We start from the raw sequence: 26,965 nt of genomic DNA on the forward strand, positions 1-26,965 counted from the left end.
AGTTTAGGCAATATCTGTGGAGGGGAATGAGCAGGGGGCGGGACAGTAGTACAGCAGCTACCCCAATGCCAGCTGTATATGATCAGGGCTCGAATACCACCACCCTCCATAAGCAGCTTGTCCATTCTCCCCATGACTGCATGTGTTTCCTCCAGGTGCTCTGGTTTCCTCCCACTTTCCGAAGACGCGCAGCTTACGGTTAGTGGGCTGTGTGCATGCTATATTGGCCCTGAAGCATGGCGACACTCGCAGGCTGCCCAGCACAATCCTTACTGACTTGATTTAATGCAAAATAACACATTTCGCTGTGTTTCGATGCAAACGAGACAAATAAAGCTCACCTTCATTGAACAGTATCGGGCTGAGAGCTTTCGTCAGGACTGGAAAGAGGCTGAAGCCAGAATAAGAAGGTGCAAGGAAAAAGTTAAATATGATTCCACCTCGGTATACGTTGAAATAGAATGGAAGTCTGCAAGACAAAATGCTGTGACCTTTCAGAGGAGTTGTTTTGGCAACTTACAAGAGAACCAGTTCACAGCAGTCTTTTGAGAAAGGGAGGACAGGTCTACAGCCATAACAGTGGAAAATGGTGAAAAACATGTTTTTCACAGGAAGATGAGGTCACTGTGCAGGTACCAAATGCAAGGAAAAGTACCAGTGTAAGGGGTTTTGAAGGGTGTGAAAGGGGCGCCTGCCCGGTGAAAGAAGAGAGTTTTGTCCTAGGCCAGCTCACAGTTGGTGACAAGTGCTAAGAAGAGTACATTGAGAGAGAGCGCACGTCAAATGGGACTGAGAGACCGAGGGACTGAGTCAGCGCACGTCCAGAGGGACCGAGGGACAGAGGGACCGAGTCAGCGCACGTCCAGAGGGACCGAGGGACAGAGTCAGCGCATGTCCCGAGGGACAGAGTCAGCGCACGTCCAGAGGGACAAAATAGGCTGCATGTGTGGTTGTTGGATCTGTGGCTCCCTCCAGGTCAGCTTGCTTAGTGAATGGCAAGTATTATTTTGATATCTGTACTACTACTACTGTAGAGATTTAGTTTTTCTTTCTGTATTGCCTTTGCGCCAGTTCTAATAAAATGTTTTCTTGTGGCCTTGAACGTGTGTGTCGTCTCCTTTGCTTGCAAATACATATGCAAATACCGAGCTGAACGAGGAACGAACACATAATGAATTTTAAAACAATTTTCATTTACAATTGACGCTGCGAGCAGGGTTCAGCATACCGCGTGGTATGTTTCACAAACAACAGTCTCATCTGAGGATGAGACCCAGTCCAAGGTCCCAGGGTGGGCAGACACCATCCATGGTTTTGCTGTAGTGGCCAACACGTTGTCTGAGGGTGTCCCTCCTTCATGTTGGAGAACAGTAGAGGTGACAATCCTGGGCACAGTAGCCACTCTGCCAGATAAGGCAGGGTTTCCCAAATGGAAAGCGACTAAGGGAATGGCCTGTTGGATTTTGCTGTATGCTTTGAAAGCTGTGTACTTGACATGTACAGGGTTGCTGAGCAAAGGCTATCTGCTGTTAATGACAGAATTGGAATCTTAGAGCAGCTAAATCTTACTTCAGCTGAATCAGCTAGGCTGACCCGTGAGCTAGCTGACAAAGCCTAAACCCCAGCAAACCAACCTAGCATGTAAATTGCCTACAGCACGGCAGGAGCATAGGGTGAAGCTGAGTGATCAGTGGCCAGATCCTATCGCAATGAAATCAGTAATGGCTGAGGGGCGAGACCCCAACGTTTGGGACGGCGATATCTGGTAGGACACTGATACTCGGTGGGAGATGCTCAGGGCCGTCACCGCACCGAAAGCTGAGCAGAATATTACTTGCGAGGACTCGGCAGTACAAGCTCGTCCGGTAACAGTGCAGAGTTATAAGATTACAAGGACACGGGATGGGGAGGGTGGTCAGATGACACAGGAGGAAAGAGAGACTAGGGCATGGAAGGCTGAGGTAAAGAGGGCCATTCAAGACAAACACGCAGAGGAGCGGAGCACGTCTTGATATACAGTTAACTTGCTGTGGGATACGGCTGCTGGCACGGTGCATACGGAGGAGGTGAATAGCTCGCTCCCTCTCTCTACGCAAAGTGGTATTAATAATCCGATGCGGAATGACAGATGCACAGTATAAAGGATTTATCCCTCTGCAGTAGCCTCGGACAGCAAGGTGCACCTTGGCACACTGCAGATGAAGGAATAGCAATGCTTCAGGCTACACACACACACACACACTTACCACAGGTCGGGATGGGATGGCCCAGATGAGGAGATATTGAATCAGGGGCAGGCCAACAGGTTGGATCACTATGTGACCTCACATTTAAAGGGAAAGCTGGTGTGCCTCTTGGGGATGTAAATGGGACACCCTGTGGGTGAGGCATTAGAGGGGACGGAGGCATTAAGGTAGGTTGATGAGGGGAAAGCGACACACATAAAAGTTGCTGGTGAACGCAGCAGGCCAGGCAGCATCTCTAGGAAGAGGTACAGCCGATGGCATGAACAGTGACTTCTCTAACTTCCACTAATGCCCCACCTCCCCCTCGTACCCCATCCGTTATTTATTTATATACACACATTCTTTCTCTCTCTCTCTCTCCTTTTTCTCCCTCTGTCCCTCTGACTATACACCTTGCCCATCCTCTGGGTTTCCCCCCCCCCCTTGTCTTTCTCCCTGAGCCTCCTGTCCCATGATCCTCTCGTATCCCTTTTGCCAATCACCTGTCCAGCTCTTGGCTCTATCCCTCCCCCTCCTGTCTTCTCCTATCATTTTGGATCTCCCCCTCCCCCTCCAACTTTCAAATCTCTTACTAGCTCTTCTTTCAGTTAGTCCTGACGAAGGGTCTCAGCCCGAAACGTCGACTGTACCTCTTCCTAGAGATGCTGCCTGGCCTGCTGCAGGGGTGGATCAGGAGAGGATTGATGGTATGCCCAGGGGGGCCATATACACCTTATGGAAATGACATTGTGGTAACACAAATGGTGTGCCTAGTGTCCCTCCCCTGGAAGGAGAGTCCATCACCCAGGCTGTAGCGTAGAGAGAGTCAGAGACAGAGACCGGGAGCACAGGGGTTGATTCAGAATGGCCCATTCGCCTCCCCCCCCCCCACCAAACTCACGCATAGGGTTGGGGCTAAGGTCCCCGAGCAGTCAGAGAAATGAAGCCTTTCCATCGGGGGACTCGAGGCCTTACATAGCTACTACTTTGTGGTGGGGAGGTGGGAACAGACAAAAGGTTAATATATTCCTGGACACGGCTGCCAAACATTTGGCAATAAACGGAAACCCTGACCAGCACCAGGGGCCTCTGGTGTGAGTGGAGGGTTTAGGAGGAAGTGTAGGAAAAGCCTGGGAAACAATGGTCCAATTGGTCTCTAGGGAGCGACCGCTGATGGAAGCCCGAGAACTGAAAGCTGCATTATCTGAAGATATAATTGGAATGAATGCGCTCCAGGGACAGACAGTGCAGACTAAACTGGGGAAGTTCATATTTGGCATCTTGAAAGCAACTGTTTCAGTGGGGATAGTAAAGTGGGAGCTTCTTACAGCACATCCACGTATTGTACCACCATGTTTTGTGTGAAACGATAGCAAATATCGGGATGACATACGAGCTCTCAGACACCACAGAGTTACTAAAACAAAGTGTGATCAGATAGGCAACATCTGATTCTAACAGTCCTGTCTGGCCAGTGAGGAAATCAGACAGCAGCTGGAAGACGGCAGTCGATTATCAACAGTAGGTCCCTCCATTAACTGCTGCTGTCCCGGACATAGTGACCTTAGTGGAAAGGATGTCACAGGGAGACTAGAAATGGTACGCTCTAATAGATCTGGCCAATGCGTTCTTTTCCCATACCCCTGTCGCCAGAGTCACGGGTCAAATCTGCCTTCACGTGGGGGTGTCAGCAGTACATCTTGTCCAGATTGCCTCAGGGGTACGTGCATGGCCCTACCCTCTATCATGAGCTGATGGGGCGAGATCTCGATGCACGTACTCTCCCGTCTGATGTACAAGTAGCCCACTTCATCAATAAATCCACATAGGTGGGGGTAAGACCACAAGATATAGGAGCAGAATCAGGCCATTCAACCCACCGAGTCTGCTCCGCCATTTCATCATGGCTGATCCAGCATCCCATTCAACCCCATACACCTGCCCTCTCACCACACCCCTTGATGCCCCGACCAATCAGGAATCTATCAACTCCCCTTTAAATATACCCACGAAGGGGTGGCTGAGCCCTGGACACGCTGCTAAGCCACACGAGGGACCAAGGGCGGGTGGTGAATCCACAGAAAATACAGGGGCCGAGCCGGATCGTCCTGTGGGTCATGGGATGTTCAGCAATCTTGGACAAAGTACAAAATCAGATCATCAGAATGACTGCCCCCACCAATAAGCAAGAGACCCAAAGATTTGTCGGGCTATTCAGCTACATACTACACAAAACTACCCTGTTATGATCCTTACATACAGTAACTAAGAAGAAAGCAACTTTTGAGTAGGGTTCCAGAGCAACTACAGGTCTTCGAGGCTACTAGGGGAAGCAGTGACTCAGGCCCCACTCCTGGTTCACCCGGACTACCCTTTGAGCTACAAGTATCCGTACGTCAGAACACCACTGTATGGAGTGTGGGCAAAGGCAGAATGGGGTGAACATTCCGCTACTGCACAGGACCGAAAGAAACTGCACAGCGTTGTGAATTTAGTCAACTCCATCTTGGGTACTGGTCTACAAAGTACCCAGGATATCTTCAAGAACCGGTGTTTCAGAAAAGCAGCGTCCATTGTTAAGGACCTCCAGCACCCAGGACATGCCCTTTTCTCACTGTTACCATCAGGTAGAAGGTACAGAAGCCTGAAGGCACACACTCAGCGATTCAGGAACAGCTTCTTCCCCTCTGCCATCCAATTCCTAAATGGACATCGAATCTTTGGTCACGAACTCACTTTTTTAAATATATATTATTTCTGTTTTTTTGCACGATGTTTAATCTATTCAATATACGTAAACTGTAATTGATTTATTTATTACTACTATTATTATTTTATTTCTTTTTTTTTCCCTTCTTTATTATGTATCGCATTGACAAAGTTAAGTTAACAAATCTCACGACACATGCCGGTGATAATAAACCTGATTCTCATTCTGATTCTGAGGATTCTGGTCCCACACCTTGTCTGACGCAGCTGAATGATACATGCACTTTGAAAGACAGCTACTGGGCGTTGGTGGTAATGAAGTGGAGGTCTCCATACAGGGGAGCGAGGTAATCACGAGACCTGACCTCTCCATTATGACGTGGGTGCTCTCGGAGAGCTCCACTAGCAGGGTTGGGGGGGGGGGGGGCCGCAATAAGCCACTGTTGTGAAATGGAAGTGGTACCTCGCTGAGCGGGCAAATAAGGGCTTGGAGGGAGTCAGCAAATTACACAGAAGTGTAGCCCGAATGCCTGTGGACAGAAACGGTACTAAATCTGCCGAACACACCCCCCCCCCACACCGGTGCCTCGCGGTCAAGGTGGCAGCGAACAACGATTCTGTGGGCAACATCTTCCAGATAGCCAATCTCTTCATTTACTTCACTTTTCCTACATTTTCTGCTTGTTCTTTTTGTCTTGACTGTGCTGTGGAAACTGTTGGAGCCTAAGATGTGCAGTTTGGAGTTTGACCGAATGATCTAACGCTCTGCTGTCCCTGGAGAGGAACATGAGCACGTGCTGCCTCGAGGAGAAGACCAGAGACGGGGCTCGGGGCCGTGACGGACTCCATTTTGAAGCATCAAGGCGAATGCAGAGGAGGTTAGTGGCCGCTCTCCACGGAGGACATAGGTCAGCAGCTGGGTCAGTGGCGTTCAGAAGGCCACAGGTCGACAACATGGTGGTTGCACTTCGTGGAAGGACTAAGTCTGCTCTCCTCGATGCTGACGGATGTCTTCAAAATTCTGAGATTTATACAATAATTGCACTGTAGTTTATATTGGTCTCCTTCAGTTTTCTGTGTTTCTTGTTGCCAAATGGTGGGTTGGGAGGTTTGGTTTCAGGTGGGAGATATGTTAGTTTGTTGTGTGAAGGAGGGATTGGGGATTTGGGGTCTGATGTTCATGTTGGTGTTTTTCTGTGTGGGCTATCTGTTAATTTTTGTGTGCGAGAGAGGGGGTTGGGGCGTTTGATGCTTTGTTGCTGTTCTTTTTTTGCGAGGGAGGGGTTGGGGGTTTGATGTTCTAGCTGTCATTTTCCCTGTGGGTGATCTGATAGTTTTTGTGTGAGGAAGGGGGTGAGGAGTTTGGAGTTTTGTTTCTTTTTCTTTTTTTTTGTGGGGGAGGTTCATGTCTTTTCTTTCAACAGCTCCCATGGTCTCTCTGTGTTTCATGGCTATCTGGAAAAGGTGAACATCAGGGTTATATTGTACATGCATACTTTGACAATAAAATGAACCTTTGAACCTTTTCCCTCTCCTGTTACCTGGGGGAGTAGGGTACAAATAGTTGTGTGAAGTAGACAAGTGCCATGTCTGGTTTACAGGCAGCTCCAATTGCTGGAAAGCTGGTGTCCAGTTGCCACGCTGAACCCGGACCCGGGTGCAGAGAGAGGGTGGTGGCAGCCAGCTCGCTGAGCTGGTAGCAGTCACCTCACCACTCCAGCATGAAACGAGTCAGCTGCACGTACACATAGACTCTCGGGGCCATTGCAAATGGAATGGCCTTGTGGATGACAGGGTGGCGACAACAGAGCTGGTAGAAACAGGGGAAGCCTTTGTGGGCAGAGGCACTTTGGGAAAAGATCTGGGAAAAGATCTGGGAAGCAGTCTAACAAATGAAGATCACTGTTTTCCACGTAGAATCTCACCAGAAAGACGCCTCTCTATCCACTGCCTTCAATAATAAAGTGGACCAGTTAACTTGGATACGTCAAGTCAGCACCCCAGAATTCCGTGTGATGGAACAATGAGCACATAACATGGCTGGTAATTTGGGAGTGCATGGTATGATCGAGTGGGCTGAACAACAAGGTATACGACTACCAGTAGATACAACGAAAGAAGTTATTACTGCATGTGATATTTGTCAGCAGGTTAAAAGAGCACTTCCTGAGAAGCTGACTGCTTAAAGGGGTGGGGGGTGTGGGGCAGGGCTGGTCCAGCCCTTGTATCACAGATTGATTACATCAAATCCTTGCCACAGCAGCAAGTATTTGCTTACCATGGCTGACATCTATTCAGGGCTGTTAATGGCAATTCCTTGCAGAACAACTGACCAGATTCATACGCTGAAGGGATTGCAGAAGTTAATTGGTTGTTCTGGGGACCCTCAAGAAATACAGTCAGGTAACAGGCCTCAGTTCTTGGGGCAAGCCATGAAAGACTGGGCTGTTAGTAGAGGAATTCATTGGGTATAAGACGTGCCCTAATACACCCTCCCCTCCCCAAGCATCAGGGCTAATCAAACGAATGAATGGACTTTTAAAACAACACACACAAAATGCTGGTAGAACACAGCAGGCAAGACAGCATCCACAGGAAGAAGCACAGTCGACGTTTCAGGCCGAGACCCTGCAGATTTCCTCGTGTTTGGACTTTTAAAACAACAACTTTGTTTACTGACACCAACTCACTGACTGACTATACCATCCCAAGCCTTGTACGATCCAAACAACAGACCTTTACCCCGAGAATCACCAATGACCAGAATGATGAAGTGTACCCCACAACCGGAGGAGGAAACAGACACTGAAGAAAGGGCTCCCACGTTGCAAGGGAAAGGATGGATGCACATTTCAAATTTTCTGGTTTCAAAGGGGGACGATTGTGAAAAAAAACAGAGACAGGAACACTTACAGGGTATCAGTACAAGGGAAAGACCATCTGGTGTGTTTGAACACCAAACAAGAATGAATCACATTTTGTGAATTACTCGATAATAACAGATATTTTGCTTCCTTCCAGGTGAAATAACAGCCCTGGAATTAATCTGGCCAATGGCACGGACTCCTCCCCCCCACCCCCTGAGCAGAGGTCACCGTCTGAACTACGAAAAAGAACACACAAAGACCGGCTACGGAAAGAGAAGACGTCCTCCAGTGCAACAATGCCTCCAACACATCCATGAAATTTAACTATGATCAATTGCTTTTGGGTTCGCATTATTCAAAATAAAGTTTGGGGACTGGTGAATAGTGGATATGAACTAAACATAATATTAGTTGTACTTTAAATGCAGTTTATTTTAGGATATTGGTTATTCAGAATTCATATTATAATCCCACTGCTTAATTATATTATAATAACTCTAGCTGATTTGTACCTACTGCAGTTTTTGTCTATGTACCAATGATAAATTAAGGGAAAAGCTAAATGTGATTCCTCCTCGGTATATGCCAAGATAAAATAGAAGCCTGCACAACAAAGTGCTGTAACCTTTGCGAGGGATTGTTTTGACAAAGTACAAGAGAATAAGTCCACAGCAGTGTTTTGAGAAAGTCAAGGGAGGACAGGTCTACAGCCATAACAGTGGAAAATGGCTAAAAACATGTTTTTCCACAGGAAGGCAAGGTTATCACGCAGATACCAAATGCATGGAAAAGTACCAGTGTAAGGGGTTTTGCACGACATAAAAGGGGCACCTGCTTGGTGCTAGAAGAGTCATGGCTAGCGGTTAGTGTGAAGATTGGGAATGTATGTCGAGAGAGAGAGACAGAGACAGAGACAAACTCTATATGAGGTTGTCCGATCTGTGGCTTCCTCCAGATCGGCTTACTTAGTGAATGGTAAGAATTATTTTGATTTCTGTACTACTACTACGATAGAGATTTGTTTTTTTTTTCCTTTCTATCTTACATTTGTGCGAGATCTAATAAAGTGTTTCTCTGGGGCCTTAAGCACGTGTTGTCTTTGTTTGCGAATATCCTGAGCTGAACCAGGAAAGGACACATAACAAACTTTAAAATAATTTTCGTTTACAGAAGGTGGGACAAGGAGCAGGAGTATGAGCTGGCACATGATAGGTGAAACCAGATGAGGGGGAAGGTGTTGTGGGTGAGGGAGGGGGGAATGAACTAAGAAGCTGGGAGGTGATAGGTAGAAGAGGCAAAGATCTGAAGGAATCTTATAGGAGAGGACAGTTGAACTAGGAACAAAAGGAAGAAGGTTAATGGCTCCTCAAACAAACTTTGAGGTATCTGAGGTTGCATACAAGTTACATGCACTATATTGTGTACCTTGGTCCAGAGAAATGTTGTTTCATTTGGCAATACACATTTATATGGTTGAGTGACCATATTTTCTGTGATTTTTTTTCTTGTTGCAATTTTCCGAGCGAGTGTGATGTTAGTTTTTGTGCGAGTGATGGATTGAGCATTTAGGAGCTGATGTTCTTCTCGGTGTTTTTCCATGTGGGCGATCTGTCAGTTTTTTTGTGTGAGAGAGTGGGGTTTGGGGATTTCATGTTATTGTCGCTGGGTTTTTTTGGCATGGTAAGGGGTTGGGGTTAAGGGTTTGATGTCCTAGCTGCCGTTTTCCAGGTGGGCGATCTATTAATTTTTCTACGAGGGAGGTGTCGTGGCGTTTGGGGTTTGAGAGTTTTGTTCCTTTTTCTTTTTTGTGCGGGAGGGGTGATGTCTTCTTTCAATGACTTCCATGTTTTTTTCTGTATTTCATGGCTGTCTGGAGAAGACGAATCTCAGAGTTCTATTCTGCGTACATACTTCGATAATAAAATGACAATAAACTGGAACTTGCAATGTGCTTACTCTCTAAAGCCACTGGAATGGCTCAAACCAGAGGGTAGTCAAACACACAGGTGACCACCACCCTAAGTACTCCCGCCATTGATAGCAACCCACAAATCAGACAACTGGAAATAGCCAATGGATGATCTTTACTCATACTAACTGAAATTAATTCTGGACTAGAATCTTTTCTCCCACTCTTTGACAAAGGCATTTACTGTCTGAGGTTCATCCATGTGCACAAGTAGCTGTACATTGTCACCCACTGCAGGAAGTTGAGAGGCTGTACAGGCCCTTCTGCCCACGTTGTGCCAATGTTTTAACCTATGCCAAGATCAAATGGACACTTCACCCCACACAGCCCCCATTTTTCTGTCACCTATGTGCTTGTGCTCCTAATCTACAGTACTGTGCAAAAGTCCTGCGGAAATATATAATCGCTCAAGTGCCCAAGATTCTTACACAGTACCGCATTTGTCAATGTGAGGCGGAGATTGAACTTGTAAATTAGATTAGATTAGATTCAACTTTATTGTCATTGTGCAGAGTACAGATACAAAGCCAATGAAATGCGTTTAGCATCTGACCAGAAATGCAAAGAATAGTGTTATTTACAAAATAACTGCGAATTTAAAAAGTGCTACAGCACACAAATGTAAAAGTACTGAGACAGTACAATATGGGCGCAATACTGCTTAGCAATGTGATGTGAGGTTCAGCAGGATCACAGCCTCAGGGAAGAAGCTCTTCCTGTGCCTGCTGGTGCTGGAGCGAAGGCTCCTGTAGCACCTACTGGATGGGAGGAGAGTAAGAAGTCCATGGTTAGGGTGAGATGCATCCCTGATAATGCTTTTCGCCCTGCCCAGGCAGCATTTATGGTAGATGTTCTCGATGGTGGGCAATTGGGTGCTGATAATCCGCTGGGCAAAGTCTGGTGGGAGCAAAGGATGATAGGAATGATGAGGGTGGGAAGCCCTGGGAGGGGTGTGGGACAGGTGGCAGAGGAGTGCCAGGGGCAAGGTGTGGTGTGGGTGCAGACACCAGGCAAGGTCCTTTGATTCCAAATAATTAGTATATTGATCATTACAGAATATCTCTCTGGTGCTTCCCACTCCTCCCCTCTCCCTTTCCCTAACCATGACATATATACAAAACCTACACCTGACATTCCTCCTATACTTTCCTCCAATCACCTTAAAAATCATCCCTTTCATATTAACCATTTCTAGGGAAAAGGCACTGGCATCTATGCCTTTTATGATCTCATACACCTCTATCAGGTCACCCCTCATCCTTCTTCAAAGGGGAAGCCCTAGTTCACCCAACCTTGCGACAAACCTGCAGTTACATCCGACACTGTTCCCTCTCAGCTATGCAGGAACACAGCTACACAATAACTGAAATGTTCCCACGCACATAGCCTTTGTTGCCACACAGCTGGAGTTTTCTTTTATGTAATGTTAATATTAAATGCCGAGCAGTTTTCAGGCCATGATAAAACTTCCTGCTCAGAGCAATGGTTGGCCTCCACAACTGTAACAAGAACTAGAGGGAGTATTGACTTCCAATATTCCCCTCTCTTAAACACAAGAGACATTAGAACCAACTACTGCCTGACTGCTTGGATACAGAACAGACTGCAGATGCTCGGATCTGGGACAACACACAAAGAGCTAGAGGAATTCAGGAGGTCAAGCAGCATCTATGGAGGGAAACGGATGGTTGAGGTTTTGGGCCATGACCCTTTCTTTGAACTGCTTTTCCAGATGAAGAATCTTGACCTGAAACATCAAATGTCCATCTCTCTCCATAGGTGTTGCCTGATCGGCTGAGCTCCTCCAGCTGCTTGTGGAGTACCCTGTCTAGTTGAACGATAATTCAGGCGTAGGGTCAAAGCTGACACATACACCAGAAGCTAACTCTCATACCCACCTGACCATCCAAAATCTTTAGCTCAAACCCCTTGCTGCCCAACCGCAGATGGCCAAGGTGGCCCTGCAGCGTCCACATTTCCATGAGAAAAAAGGCCATTCGGTCCATCAGAGTTCTATGTTATCCCTGGCAAAACCCTCGGAGCCAATGAGAGAAAAAAAATGCTGCGATGCCACCACACCACTGGTGATATATTGTCCGGTTTGCAAAGTTTTGATTCCATTGGGGGAAAGCAACTCCTGACTGAATTCAGTGAGCTTTAGGCTACTTATTGTCAATAACAGTCTCGGCGTCAAAAAGTAATTGAGCATTTTTTTTTTTCTAAAGTCTCGGCTCCCAACCCTGCATCCAATTCCCTGGCTCAGCTTTTCATCAGTGTTCAGGTCTCAGATTCTGAACCTAAGTGACAACTCCGACAGACCCTACCACCTGGGGCCATGCTCCCAGATGATTACTAGCACAGTTAGTCGAGGGCTATGCTCGCCTAGTCATTACACTACTGTACTGGGAAAAAAAAAGGAAAACAACTCGTTGACTAGCTGGAGTAAGTTCAGCTAGCCGAATGAATCTGAGATGAACAGATCACTGCTCCTAATGGTGGCCCAAAACCCTCAGGCAGATTGGTGAATCTGTGAATCTGCTGGGTTTTTGGACCACCTCCCTTCCCATAAACACAAAAAAGACCCTGCAGATGCTGGAAATCCAAAACAACCCATACATACACAAAATGCTGGAGGAACCCTTCAGCACGGAGTGGAATAAACAGTCGATGTTTGAGGCCAAGATGCTTCATCAGGGCCTGATGAGCAAGCCTTGTTGAAGGATCTCAGCCCAAGGCATCAACTGTTTATTCCCCTCCACAGACTCTGCCTGACTTGCCAAGTTCTTCCGGCCTTCCCTCCCCATCTAGTCTATGCATCATGGCAGCCGTGGAGTAATGTGGATGAACTGTAACTGCACTCAAATGGTTCAGCATATTAAGTCAGTTGTGCCAAGCACCAAAAGAATGTGCACCACTGTAACTTCCTCACCAAGTGGACTGCAGCAACTGAAGAAGGTGAACAGTCACCATTTTCTCAGAGACATTTATACTAAACACAGGCTTTTCAACAGCCTCCCATGTCCCCTCCATCAATAAAGCAAATTCAATGAGAAGGGATTCCGAGGATACCAAAGAGCCCATTTTGAACAGGACTTCAGGACTTTCAGATCAGCTGCTCTTTCAAGAGTCATAGAAGACTACAGCACAGAAGCAAGTCCTTCGGCCCATCTAGTCCATGCTCACAAGGCTATGCACGTCTCTGACATCAATTCCACCTTCTCACAGTCCACAAAGTTAACCTCTTGCACAAGAGTGCGTAATTTGGTGTCTTCCATTGACAACCAGGAAAATAAAACCACACTCCCCTCATCCCGAATCCCCTTCCCCCACTTGACAAAGGGTCTTCAACCTGAAACGTTAAGTGTTTCTCTTTTCCAAATTTGTGGCTCGAGCTGCTGAGCATTTCCAGTATTTTAAGCTTATTTTATTGTGGAGCATCTTGTTCAGGAACTGAACGCCAGTGCTATCACCAGTAGATGTGACATTCATACACACAAGTCAGGATTACATTTGATTACAAGATCCAACATGGTTTGCTAACCATTCAATATTTAGCTAAGTCAAGTTTATTATCACTTAACTATATACAAGTATACTGCCAAATGAAACAACGATTCTTCAGACCAGGGTGTAAGGCACAGTAGTATACATAACAAACAATAACTTAGTCACGTAAGAATTACTCATAGATAAACAAAGTATAGTGTATGAATTAAATATTGTAGGGCACAGTGCAAATCATCCAGTGACATTTCAAATGCCATGCAGCAGGAAGTTCAAAAGCCTAATGGCCTGAGGAAAGAAACTGGTTCGCGTCCCTGACCATTCTCATCTTTACGCATCAAATCTCCTGCCTGATAGTAGAAAGTCAAAGAGGATACTAAATAGAATGAGGGGGGGGAGGGGTGAGTCCTTGATAATACTAAGGTAATGCTCTCAATGGTGCTCTTGTAAAATTCAGTTAAGATGGGGTGGGGTGGGGGGGGGTTTGTATAAAGGCTCGTTTGCTTCAATCTCCTCAAGAAACAGGAGTCGCTGTTATGCATTCTTATTCAGGGAGGTGATATTGAGGGGCCACGCGAGGTCGTCCATGATGTGAACTCCCAGGAATCTGGTGCACTTAACTCTCCCTATATTTGCACATCAGCTGGATTGGAATCTGGGAACTGGAGACTATTCAATCATTCAAGCTGTTCTTAAAATCTAATGCTACCCTCCTCTTCCTGATTTACTGAAGTATCTTTGGTCAACAATAATTTGTCCCAAATTGTAAATTAGCAATTGTGAAGTATTTTGTTTATTTAGAGATACAGCGCGGAATCATAGTACCAGTGAGCCCACACCACCAAATTACACCCTTGTGATCAATTAACCTTCTAACCCATACTTCTTTGGAATGAGGGAGGAAACCAGAGCACCTACAGAAAGCCCAAGCTGAGACAGGGAGAATGTGCAAATTCCTTACAGACAGCGGTGGGAATTGAACCTGGATCACAGGCACTTTGGTAGTGTTACGTTGCTGGTCTTCAGCAGGAGAGGAGTTCCAAATTCCTACCTGCGTGTAGGTTCTTCTCATTCCATTCCAGAATGACTGGTCCTAACCTATGGATCTTGGGTGGAGGGGGTGGAGATACTTCCCTACCAGAGGAGGTGTGAAGCACTCCTTCCCTCCACTAGCCTGCAGGTCACCCTTGGGCAAGGTGTAGCACCTGCTTAGCACCCTGCCCCCCGCCCCACCCCTGATCAGGTTCAAGTGACGCCACAGGAGCAGGTGGTGGATGGTCGTATGAACAGTTGGTGCAGATCACAAGTCCTTGTTCTGCAACCACTGACGCCAGGCAATCTCTGAAGATGGCCGGGGTCACCCGTCTTGTAAAGACAATGCCCAGAAGGTAATGGCAAACCAATTCTGAAGAAAAAAATTGGCAAGTACCATCATGCTCACGGGACCATGATCGCCCACGTCATACGACACCACACATAATGATGGTGGACCCGTCCCGTCCCCAAGTCCCAGACTCATGAACCAACAGAAATAGTTTTGCTCCATTCATACTGAAATCCCCTCCCAATTTCTTAAGCTCCAGTAAATCTCCCGAAAATCATCTGAACTCCAAATTAAACAATCAAGAAGTCTGGCAGCTCCAACTGATTGTTCCCATCTCACATTTCTTCCAGAGCGATGGGAAAGGATGCAACACAGAGGAACAACTTTATTTTTAAAATGTAGATATAAAATCTCTGGAAGAGACACATTAGTCAATCTAGACTTTATTTTTCTGAATGCAATCATCATGCGGGGCACAGTGAGTGGTGATCTGCAGGAGCTGAGCACAGGTGCATTTTACAAACCATATATTTACACAGTGCACACTTCCCACTTACACCATATTTGATCCATTGTTACCCTCTCCAGGCTGTTTGCTAATCTATTTAATGCAATTGGGTAATGATTTTTAAAGATTTGCTCAAAGTGCACTTATCTCATTAAAGGCATCGCGTTTTTTCTTAAAAATAGCAAATTTTGGAAGAAAATAGAAATCAAAGCTTACAAATCATGGTCGTGCCTCCAGCCAGGGCTGCTTTTGTTCCCTGGGCAAAGTCATCAGCAGCTGTCATCCCTTTGCTGGGCATCTGTAGGCGGGTGTGGACATCAATCCCCCCTGGTATAACCATCCTTCCGTGGGCATCGACAACTTTCACCCCGCCAGGCACTATCAGATTCTCACCAATTTGCCTAAGGCACACAAGAAGAAAGTTCTTTTTTTTAAATATAATCAATTTTCTAATAAAGGACTGATTTATCACACTGAATTCCTACTGAAGCAGAATAAAGCCAGCTTACTTGATCAATCCATCTTCTACATAAATGTCAGCAAAGAATGACTGGTCGTCATTTACGATTTTTCCACCCTTCACCAGCATACGTTCACTCTGAAAGAGATCAATTAATAACCATCCATTTGAAACAAATTTCAATATTGGTTCTGGCCCCTGACATAATAATGGAACAGATTTGAATTCACTTAAAAATAAGCCAAAATATTTCCATATTAAGAAAAGATCTAGCAAATTGCCTATGTTCACCAGTTTCTGTTATATTAAGAGCATTCAAGCCTAGCATGCATTTGTATTGAATGAGAGGACATTCAATGCAGAAAAATTGGCATATAGTCCCAATCCAGAATATTCCACACCTTCCTATTTACAACAGACATAACAAATGATCTAGCGCTCTTAAAATTCAAAATACAGCCACACTAATTTAAAAAATAAAATTTCCAATATAAATACGTAGGTCCCATTCAATACCTTTGTTGCAATGCATTTGAGGAGGAGAACGGGAGAATGACTCAAAATATATAATTTTGCACAATAGACCTTTTCAATTATTTCCCTCAGAAGGATTGTTTGCGATTTGACGGAGCCCAGGGAATAATTTTCTCCAATTATGAATTCACAACTGTAAGGAAGGGGAGACAGGAGGGAGGGGGGGTGGGAGGGAAAAAAAACTTCCAGACACCGCCATTATCGCTTCAAAGCATTACACAGTCGCTGTCCTTGGTTCCAGGACGTGAAGAAAAAATTAACTGCGCTGAAACTGTGCGGGTCGGACCGTCCCTTTAAACCACCCCCAGGCTCTGCAAGCACTTAAGAGTTTCAGCGTGGAAAAAACAAACACAAAAAAAAAAGGAAGCGAGACAACAGATTTCACAAAAGCCCCCCCGATTCCTTACCGTGATGCGCGGTATATTTTTCTTCCCTTGGTAAGACATGGCTGTGATTATTCGCAATTCAATGCAGGTTTTCCTGTGTTGCAAGCTCCGATTGTCGCCGCAGCTTCACCACGTTTCCACAATTTTATTTTTTTGCTTAGATATATATTTCTAAAATTGCACGCCTTTATTCCAGTTCTCCTTTCTTTTTTTTTCCCCCCTCTGCAGCCTCCCCCTTTTTAATGCCGAGCCGCTTCCAGCTGGGAGAGGCAACAGCAATAATGCAATTAGACCAGGCTGCGGCTGCAAGCATGCGCCCTGCCGCACCCAGCACCAACGCAAGCCCAGCCTCCCCGCCACTGCGATTGGTTTCAATCACCGGGACGTGAGACCGAGTACTTGCTCCCCCCCCCCCCCCCCCAGCTTTGTGTGGAAGCGAGATCTTCCAGCCCACAAAGGCGCAGACAGATCGCTGCCCCCCAACGGGACAAGGGTGGGGTTCCTTTTATCCGGGTAGTTTTCTTGCATCCTTCTGTTGCGCACATCGACTTTCCTCTCAGAGAAATCAAAATGACAGCATCACTCTAAATGACAGGCGAATTGAAAACTGCAGACACAGTGGGAGCAGAGTACAGGGTCTGACCTTTGACTGTTTAACCCTTGTCAATATGGTCCTCTTTCACCAGATCTCCAACCTTGGGACCTATGTGCAAATGGCGTCTAAGCAACCGACATTACCTAGCACCCATAACTCGGTGTGGTGTCCACAGTTAGTCCAGCACCACACCCCTTCTTCTGAAGCAGTTCCAAGAGATGGAAGACGATTTGCTTCCACTCTGGTTTTCCGTGTCCTGAGGTGACCACTGAAAGCTTAGCTGAACCACAGCCTGATGTGGACACACCAACGCCTTTGAATGGGAAATCCTACAAAAGTTAGAGGGTTTGGCCCAGTACATCACGGGTACAGCCCTCCCAACCATTGAGCACACCTATATGAAGCACAATCAGAGAAAAGCAGCATCCATCATCAGAGACCTCCACCTCCCAGACCATGCTCCCTTCTCACTGCTGCCATCAGATAGGAAGTGCAGGAAGCCTCAGGACTCACACCAGTAGGTTCAAGGACAGTTCCTACCCTTCAACAATCAGGCTCTTGAATAGAAGACAATAATAACACTCACTTGCCCCATCATTGAAATGTTCCTACAACCAATGATCTTCCTTGAAGGACTCTATATCTCATTATCTCATGTTCTCATTATTTATTTATATTTGCATTTGCACAGTGTGTTGTCTTCTGCACTATGGTTGATCTTTCATTGATCCTGTATAGCTATTATTCTATAGTTCTGCCCTCAGGAAAAATGAATCTCAGGGTTTTACATAGTGATATATATGTACTTTGATAATAAAATTTTCTTTGAACTTTGAAAGCCAGTGTAGGACCCTTAGAAGCTTTTGAATACAGAGCAGATGGGTGCCTTAAGTAGGTGATGAGCCCCCTATGCTGCTTACACGGGATGCTTATGTAGTCACTGGGGGAGCAAGCAAACTCAGCACAAATACAGTTGAGGTTAGGAGTGAACCTGATCATGGATCCTGGACCCAAGGGCCCTCCATTCCCAGCAGCCGTGAGCTGGGATTCCCAAGAATCATGCACATTTTCAACAAGGTTTTCCCCATTTTCTCCTCGGTCCACATTGGTAGTCTCACCGTGACAGAATGGTCATGCCCCCTCGAGGTGATAGAATGGGAGATCTAATCAAGTGGTAGATCTCAGAGAGAGTCTTAAAGGGACAGAGCTGCACACAAGCACTGACAATACATTTTAGCACATTTTATTTCCATTTCGATACTTCAACCTCTAACTTTATTTTTATATAATTCTTTATTGTTTATAGTTGTTGAATGCCCTTTGTTTTCTTGCAGGCCACACCAACACAACAAGTTCCTAATACATGGTAAATGTACACTCAGTGGTCACTTAATTGGGTACATTAATGCAAGTATCTAACCAGCCAATCATGTGGCGGCAACTCAATGCATAAAAGCATGCAGACATGGTCAAGAGGTTCATTTGTTGTTCAGACCAGACATCAGGATGGGGGAGAAATCTGAATTTAGTGGCCTTGGCTACTATGTCGGGATTCTGCATCGTGACTCTGAATTCATTTCAGACAGCATAAAGCTCCATCAGCACCAGCCATAATTGGTGTCTCAGGAATGTATTGCTCATTAGTGAATGCCCTCGAGATAATGGCTGCAAACTGCTCTTGAACCACCACTGTCGTTATGTAAAAAGATATTGCCAGCCAAGATGGTGGAATTTGGCCCAGGCTCCCTGGGTAAAAGAGGGTTAAAAACAGTGCTTGTTCCTGCTTTGGTGGTGAATATTAACGGGTATCACCATGGACAGCTCCTGCTCTTCATGGGGTCACTTTAAATCAGGAGTAACTGGAAGAGGGGCAGAAGCTGATCTTACAACTGGCCCCCTTGTGTACTGTAGAGGAAGAGTTACTCCAAACTACCACTGGCTGGGATCAAACCTGACATCAACGTTTGACCAACATCTGGCCAACCTGGACACCTGTAGCAATTGGTGGACCTTATCATCTATTCCCTTCTGGAAAGCACCAGAGTCATATAGAATTATAAAGTCATAGAAAAGTACTGCAAAGAAATAGGCCCTTCAGACCATCTAGTCTGTGCCAAACCATTTAAAATGCCTGCTCCCATCAACCTGCACTGGTACCGTAGCCCTCCATGCCCCTACCATCCATGTACCGTACCTATCCAAACTTCTCTTAAACATTGAAATCGAGCTCACATGCACCACCCGTGCTGGCAACTTGTTCCACACTCTCACGGCCCTCAGAATGAAGACATTTCCCCCAATATTCCCCTTCAATTTTTCACCTTTCACCATTAATCCTTGACCTCTAGTTGTAGTCCTACCCAACCTCAGTGGAAAAGGCCTGTTTGCTTTTTGCCCGATCTATGCGCCTCATAATTTTGTAGACCTCTAATAAATCTCCTCTCAAATTTCTATGTTCTAAGGAAAACAGTCCTAACCTGTTCAATCTTTCCCTATAACTCAGATCGTTTAGACCTGGCAATATCCTTGTAAATTTTCTCTGTACTCTTTCAATCTTATTTACATCTTTCCTGTAGTTAGGTGACTAAAAGTGCACACAGTACTCCAGGTTAGGCCTCACCAATGTCTTATACAACTTCAATATGACATCCCATCTCCTGTACTCATTACCTTGATTTATGAAGACCAAAGTAGGGTTACCTAAACTAAAACCATGCACGCTTAAAAGTTTCCACCCCAGGCAGTTAATCTGATCAACCATTCTAGTTAGCCACCCACCCCACACCCCTCTATCTATTATCCCAGCAAACAGTTTAAACCATTTATTATAATGCTATCACATTGCAAGTACAGGCCATGCTGGTATTTACACTCAGTGACCAATATATTGGGTATCTCTTGCACCTAACAAAGTGGCCACTTAATGTATGTTCATGGTCTTCTGCTGCTGTAGCCCATCCACTTTAAGGTTCAATGTGTTGTGCATTCAGAGATACTCTTCTGCACACCACTGTTGTAACACATTGTTATTTCAGTTACTGTCACCTTCCTGTCAGCTTGAACCAGTCTGGCCATTCTCCTCTGACCTCTCTCATTAACAAGGCATTTTTGTCCACAGAACTGCTGCTCACTGGATTTTTTCTTTTTGCACCATTATCTGTAAACTCAGAATACTGTTGTCCATGAATATCTCAGGAGATCAGCAATTTCTGAGATACTCAAACCACCCCATCTGTCACCGACAATCATTTTACAGTCTGAGTCAATTAGATCACATTTCTTCCCCATTCTGATGTTTGGTCTGAGCAACAACTGAACTTCTTGACCATGCCTGCGTGCTTTTATGCATTGAGTGGCTGCCACATTATTGGCCGATTTGATATTTGCATCAATGAGCAGATGTACAGGTGTACCCAATAAAGTGGTCACTGAGTGTATGTATTATGCACATTTTATTCCATAGCTGTACTTCAGCCTCGAACTTAATTTTTATATAATTCTTTATTCTTTGTTCAATTGAATATTGTTTTCCTTGCTTGTTCTGCCAATACACCACAGCAAATTCCTAATACATAGAAATGTGTATGGTGAGTTAAATAGATCCTTGATCCTTGATTCACTAGGTCAGTGTGTCTCAACAAAGGTGACTCATTAATCAGATCCTTGTTGGGCTGTGTTACTCAGAAAGCTCACTGTGGGGTGTTGACGATTGACAACATTCCCTCTGCGAGTGAAACCCACATTCAACAGAATGCTGTAGCTGGCAAGAGATCCAAAGAAAGTAAATTTAATGTTCTTCCTTTACAGATGGAGCAGTGTAGTTCCATCTTTATCGGCCCCTCTTATCAGTGCTTATAAGGACTTCGTACATTCTACCCGTGACTGCGTTGGTTTCCTCCGGGTGCTCTGGTTTCCTCTCACAGTCCAAAGATGTACCAGTTGGTCATTGTAAATTGTCCTATGGTTAGGCTAGGATTAAATTGGGGGATTGCTGGACGGCGTGACTGGAAGGGCCTATTCCATGCTGTATCTCAATAAATAAATAAATAGATACATACATATACAAATGTGAGATCTAAATCTGATATCTAAGAAGAATGTTTAATTTCTCTCCATAAAAACTGATGGTGGTCAATTTTTGCACTTGCGGGCTGCGCTCAGCACATCACTAAGTTATGTTGATAATTAACATTAACAATACTTTTCACTGTATGTTTCAATGTACGTGTGATAAGTAAGTCAGTCTGAGATCTAAGGGGAAATGCCAAATTTCTTCAGCCGCCTGAAGAGGTGTTGGCCAGCTTTCTTGACACCTAGAACAAGCTATTTGTGATGTTCGCTCCTGGGAACCTAAAGTCCTTTTAAATATGCTCTGAAACACCATTGGGGTAAATGGTAGTTGATGGCTAGCACAGATTTGTTGGGCCAAAGGGCCAGTTTACCTATTGGATGACCCTGTGGTGCACTTATTTGGACCCATCGTACGATTGCAGAGACTGTAAAAATGCATCTCAAGGACAGTCAATAAATGCTTGCCTTGGCCACAACTCACACATAGTTCCCCAAAAGCACCAACACAAGTAGACAAGGTATTGAAGAAAGCATATACCACACTCGTCTTTATCAGACGGGGCACTCAGTAAGTACACAAGTTGGAACTTCATGATACAATTGTACAAGATGTTTTTTTGAGACTGCATTTGGATAAGGCAGCCAATTCTGGGTTAGCATACTGTGGATATAGTTGAGCAGAGGTGGCGTAGAAAAGATTCACGAGGACGTTGTCGGGATCGGACTGCTTGAGTTCTAAGGAGAGGTTGGATAGACTGGGGCTGTTTCCTGTGGAGGGTATAATTACAATGTTCAAAAAACATTTGAATAAGTACGTTTAGGTAAGGTTTAGAACAGGAGTTCCCAACTTTTTTTTATCCATGGACCCCTATCATTAACTGAGGGGTCCGTGGACCCAGGTTGGGAACCCCTGGTTTAGAGGGATATGGGTCAAATGGAAGCAAATGGAAGCAAATGGGACTGGCTCAGAAAGGCACCTTGGTCCGCATGGACAAATTGAGCCAGAATCCCTGATTCCATGTTGTATTACCCTAACGACTAATGGATGCTGCTAATGTGCCCAGGGAAAGTCTTTAATGGCCCTCCATTAAAAAAAATCTTTGCCAACTAAACCATTTAGTGAAGCAGCCTGCACTGTGAAAGGAAATTAATTGGGAATTAGTGCTAGACAGAATGGCAGAGGAATGTAAAGCTCTAAGCCAGAGCTACGAAATCAGAATTTTAAATAGCCCGTGCTGCAGAATTATTTCAACAGCACTGTACAGGAGAAAACCATTTGGTCCATCCTAAGCCATCAAGAGGTCCAAGAAGTGCACACTACTATTGTAATGCGTGGTTATTTGAGTTACTCTCGCCTTCCTGTCAGCTTGAACCAGTCTGGCCATTCTCCTCTGACCTCTCTCATTAATAAGTCACTTTACCACAGAAGTGCTGCTCACTGAATTAATTTTTTTTTGGCACCATTCTCTGTAAAATCTGGAGTTTGGTGGGAGTGAAAATCCCAGGAAATCAGCAGTTTCTGAGATACTCAAATTGTCTGTCACTAACAATTATTTCATGGTCAAAGTCACTTCAGTCAAATCTTCCCCATTCTGATGTTTGGTCTGAACAACGACTGAACCTCTTGACCATGTCTGCATGCTTTAATGTATTGAATTGCTGCCTTGTGATTGGCTGGTTTGCTATTTGCATTGTTGAATAGATAAACAGGTGTACCTAATAAAATGGCCACTGGGTGTATGATTGTCCGTATTGACTGAAAACTGCCTCGGAAGCTCCTCAAAGGCAGGTTACAAACTACACTTTTTTATTTGAGATAAGCTACATGGATAATATTGCAGTAAATATAAACATTAAAGCAATATCATGCAGAAAGCAGAGGAGAAGCAACATCTCATATTCCATATGGGGAGCCTCCAACCTGATGGCAGGAACATTAATTTGTCTAACTTCCAGTAATTTCTCCCCCTCCCCTTTCTCTCGTTCTCCATTCCCCATTCTGGTTTCCCTGCCATCCCCTCTCTTCTCCTCACCTGCCCACCACCTCCCTCTGGTGGCCCACTTCTTTCCCTTTCTCCTATGGTCCACCACCTTGACCAGATTCCTTCTTCTTCAGCTTTTTAACCTCTTCCAGCTATCACCCCCCAAGCTTCTTACTTCATCTCCCCTCCCTCACCCACCACCTTCCCCCACCTGGTTTCACCTATCACCTGCCAGTTTGTACTCCTTCCCCTCACTCCCCGCCTTCTTGTTCTGGTTTCTTCTTCTCTTCCTTTTCAGTTCTGATGGAGGCTCTCAGCCCAAAGCATCGATTATTTATTCCTATCCGTTGATGCTACCTGACCTGCCGAGTCCCACCAGCATTTTGCGGGTGTTGATCTGGACTTCCAGCATCTGCAGAATCTCTTCTGCTCTGTTCAGTTGCGGTTTTCCACCCTAAATGCGATATCTGACTCCTCTCCAAATTTTCCTGAAGCCCAAATCTATCAAACGCGGTGCCAATTTTTGTAGCGTCAATCTTCTTAAGCATGGCCCCTAGCATTTGTCCCAGCCTTTAATGTAAATCCCGAACAAAGATGAGGAGGAATTTCTTCCACCAGAAGGTGGTGAATTAATTGCCAAAGATGAACGTGGGGCCAAGTCATTGGGTGTTTTTAAAGCAGAGGTTGATAGTTTCTTGATTAGTTGGAGCATCAAAGATTATGGGGAGAAGGAAAAAGAGTAGGGTTGAGAGGGATAATAAAACAGCCATTAAGAATGACAGAGCAGCCTCGATAGCTGAATGGCCTAAATCTGCTCCTATGCCTTATGGTTTTATAACAATTCACCTGACACTGAACCTAACTGGAGAAAAGAACCATGGCCAATACCATTACTAACAGACTGCCATGGACACCATGGCAACCAGTTGGTTACAATAATTGGTGATAGCTGCCTTCAAAAAATCGGACAATAAATATATTCCAAAGTTATGGGATAGACATCCCATTGATCCACCTCGTCAATCCTGTCTTCCTGGTGAAAGGAGTATCAGTTGACATGGGGTACGTACCAATCATGTTACACAAGACTAGTTAAAGAGAGTTCCAAATCAACCAGTGTCAGGATATTTGTAAGCACAGTTCTTTGCTTAAAATCCTTAATATTTAAGGCTGCGAATACTCACTGTCAGCGTTCTCTCAGACAGCAATGATTCAGCATCCAAAATATCAAAGGTTCTGCAATAACAATATGCCTTGCAGAAAATAAAAAAGGGAATGGGTTTTCTCACCTTTAAATCTGCATTTTGAAAACGTTTATTCTGACGAGCTGCTCTGCTAACATCTGACTTCGGCTCACTGCTGCCTGCAGATGCTGTGTATCGAGAAGCCTCTGTTTCTTTCCTGCTCGTTCCTTGCATGCACCAGCCACAACCCAAAGTAGCCAGATTCAGAGGTTTATTCTCCAAGGCACCATCAGCCGTCTCACCGAATCTCTGCTGGGCTTTCGGGCTGCCGGATCCCATGCAGGCAAACCAAGCTGGCATGTCTGTCTGCCCCACCGCTCTCTGAGCCATAATCAGATTCTTTTTCTCTCTCTCCGTTCGTGAAGGATCTAAAAGGTTTGCATGCTATAACTTTGCAGAGGCTGATACTGTTAACCGCAGGAATAGCACTCACTGCTTCCAAATGGGCAGTGATGTTATGATTTCCCAGCACACCAGTGATACAGCATTGAAACCAATCAATCAATCAAGCAGGGCTGGACTTGGAGGTAAATGGGCCTTCTGGCATTTTCAATTCACATCGCAAAGACAGACACACAGACACACAGACACACACACACACACACACACACACACACAGACACACACACACACACACACTCCTCCCCCACACACACAGACACAGATTCACCCCCTTCCCCACTCACCCCCGCACACATATATACAGGCACACATACACAAACACACCCCGCACCCACCCACACAGAGAGACACACACCCCACACACCCGACACACACACAGAGACACACACCCGACACACACCCGACACACACCCACACAGAGAGACACACCCCACACACATCCACCCACACAGAGAGACACACACACACCCCACACACCCACACAGAGACACACACCCCACACACACCCACACAGAGACCCACACACCCCACACACCCACACAGAGAGACACATACACTCCACACCCACCCACACAGAGAGACACACACCCCACACACCCACACAGAGAGACACACACCCCATACACCCACACACCACACACACACCCCACACACCCACACAGAGAGACACACACACCCCACACCCACCCACACAGAGAGACACACACTCCACACACCCACACAGAGACACACACCCCACACACACTCACACAGAGAGAATCACACCCCACACCCACCCACACAGAGAGACACACACACACCCACACAGAGAGACACACACCCCATACACCCACACACCACACACACACCCCACACACCCACACAGAGAGACACACACACCCCACACCCACCCACACAGAGAGACACACACTCCACACACCCACACAGAGAGACACACACCCCACACACACTCACACAGAGAGAATCACACCCCACACCCACCCACACAGAGAGACACACACATCCACACAGAGAGACACACACACCCCACACACCCACACAGAGACACACACACCCACACAGAGAGACACACACACCCCACACACACTCACACACAGAGACACACACCACACTCACCCACACAGAGAGACATACACACCCCACACACACTCACACACAGAGACACACACCACACTCACCCACACAGACAGATACACACACCCCACACCCACACACACACACACACACACCACACTCACCCACACAGATACACACACGCCACACCCACACACACACACACAGACACACACCACACTCACCCACACAGACAGATACACACACCCACACAGACACATATACAGGCACACATACACAAACAACCACACAGGGAGACACACACACCCACACAGACAGACACACACCACGCACACCCACACAGAGAGACACACACCACGCACACTCACACAGAAAGACATACACCCCACTGACCCACACAGACACATGTTCACCCCACACCCACACACAGACAGACACACACTCCTCCCCCACACATGCAGACACAGATTCACCCCCTTCCCCACCCCCCCACACACATATATACAGGCACACATACACAAACACACCCCACACCCACCCACACAGAGAGACACACACCCCACACACCCACACACACCCACACAGACACATATACAGGCACACATACACAAACAACCACACCCACCCACACAGAGAGACACACACACACACCCATACAGAGAGACACATACACCCCACACCCACACACAGACAGACACACACTCCTCCCCCACACATGCAGACACAGATTCACCCCCTTCCCCACCCCCCCACACACATATATACAGGCACACATACACAAACACACCCCACACCCACCCACACAGAGAGACACACACCCCACACACCCACACAGAGAGATACACACACCCACACAGACACATATACAGGCACACATACACAAACGACCACACCCACCCACACAGACACACACACCCACCCATACAGAGAGACACATACATCTCACACCCACCCAGAGACACACACACCCCACACTTATCCACACAGAGACACACACCCCACACCCATCCACACAGGGAGACACACACCCCACACACACCCACACAGAGACACACACCCCACACCCACCCACACAGAGAGAGAGACACACACACACACACACACACACACA

At 46.0% G+C, this 26,965-nt stretch overlaps 1 protein-coding gene across 5 annotated transcripts in view; it reads right to left on the bottom strand.

The window, feature by feature from the left end:
- Positions 1-24,793, bottom strand: part of LOC134351032 (dihydropyrimidinase-related protein 2) — a 67,613-nt gene extending 42,820 nt beyond the window's left edge. Inside the window, exons 1-3 of one of the 5 annotated variants that reach the window (XM_063057016.1) lie at positions 24,424-24,793; positions 15,616-15,704; positions 15,323-15,507 (exon numbers count right to left, since the gene is read on the bottom strand). In XM_063057016.1, the coding sequence (XP_062913086.1) occupies positions 15,323-15,507; positions 15,616-15,704; positions 24,424-24,708 (559 nt within the window). In that variant the 5' untranslated portion in view covers positions 24,709-24,793. Of the gene's footprint in view, positions 1-15,322; positions 15,508-15,615; positions 15,705-16,082; positions 16,199-16,507; positions 16,801-24,423 lie in introns of those variants that run through there. The other 4 variants (XM_063057017.1, XM_063057018.1, XM_063057019.1 and 1 more) reach the window with 4 other exon arrangements.
- Between the last annotated feature and the right edge of the window lie 2,172 nt (positions 24,794-26,965).

This window comes from Mobula hypostoma, chromosome 8 (genome assembly GCF_963921235.1).
Source record: "Mobula hypostoma chromosome 8, sMobHyp1.1, whole genome shotgun sequence".
Taxonomy (NCBI): Eukaryota; Metazoa; Chordata; class Chondrichthyes; order Myliobatiformes; family Myliobatidae; genus Mobula; species Mobula hypostoma.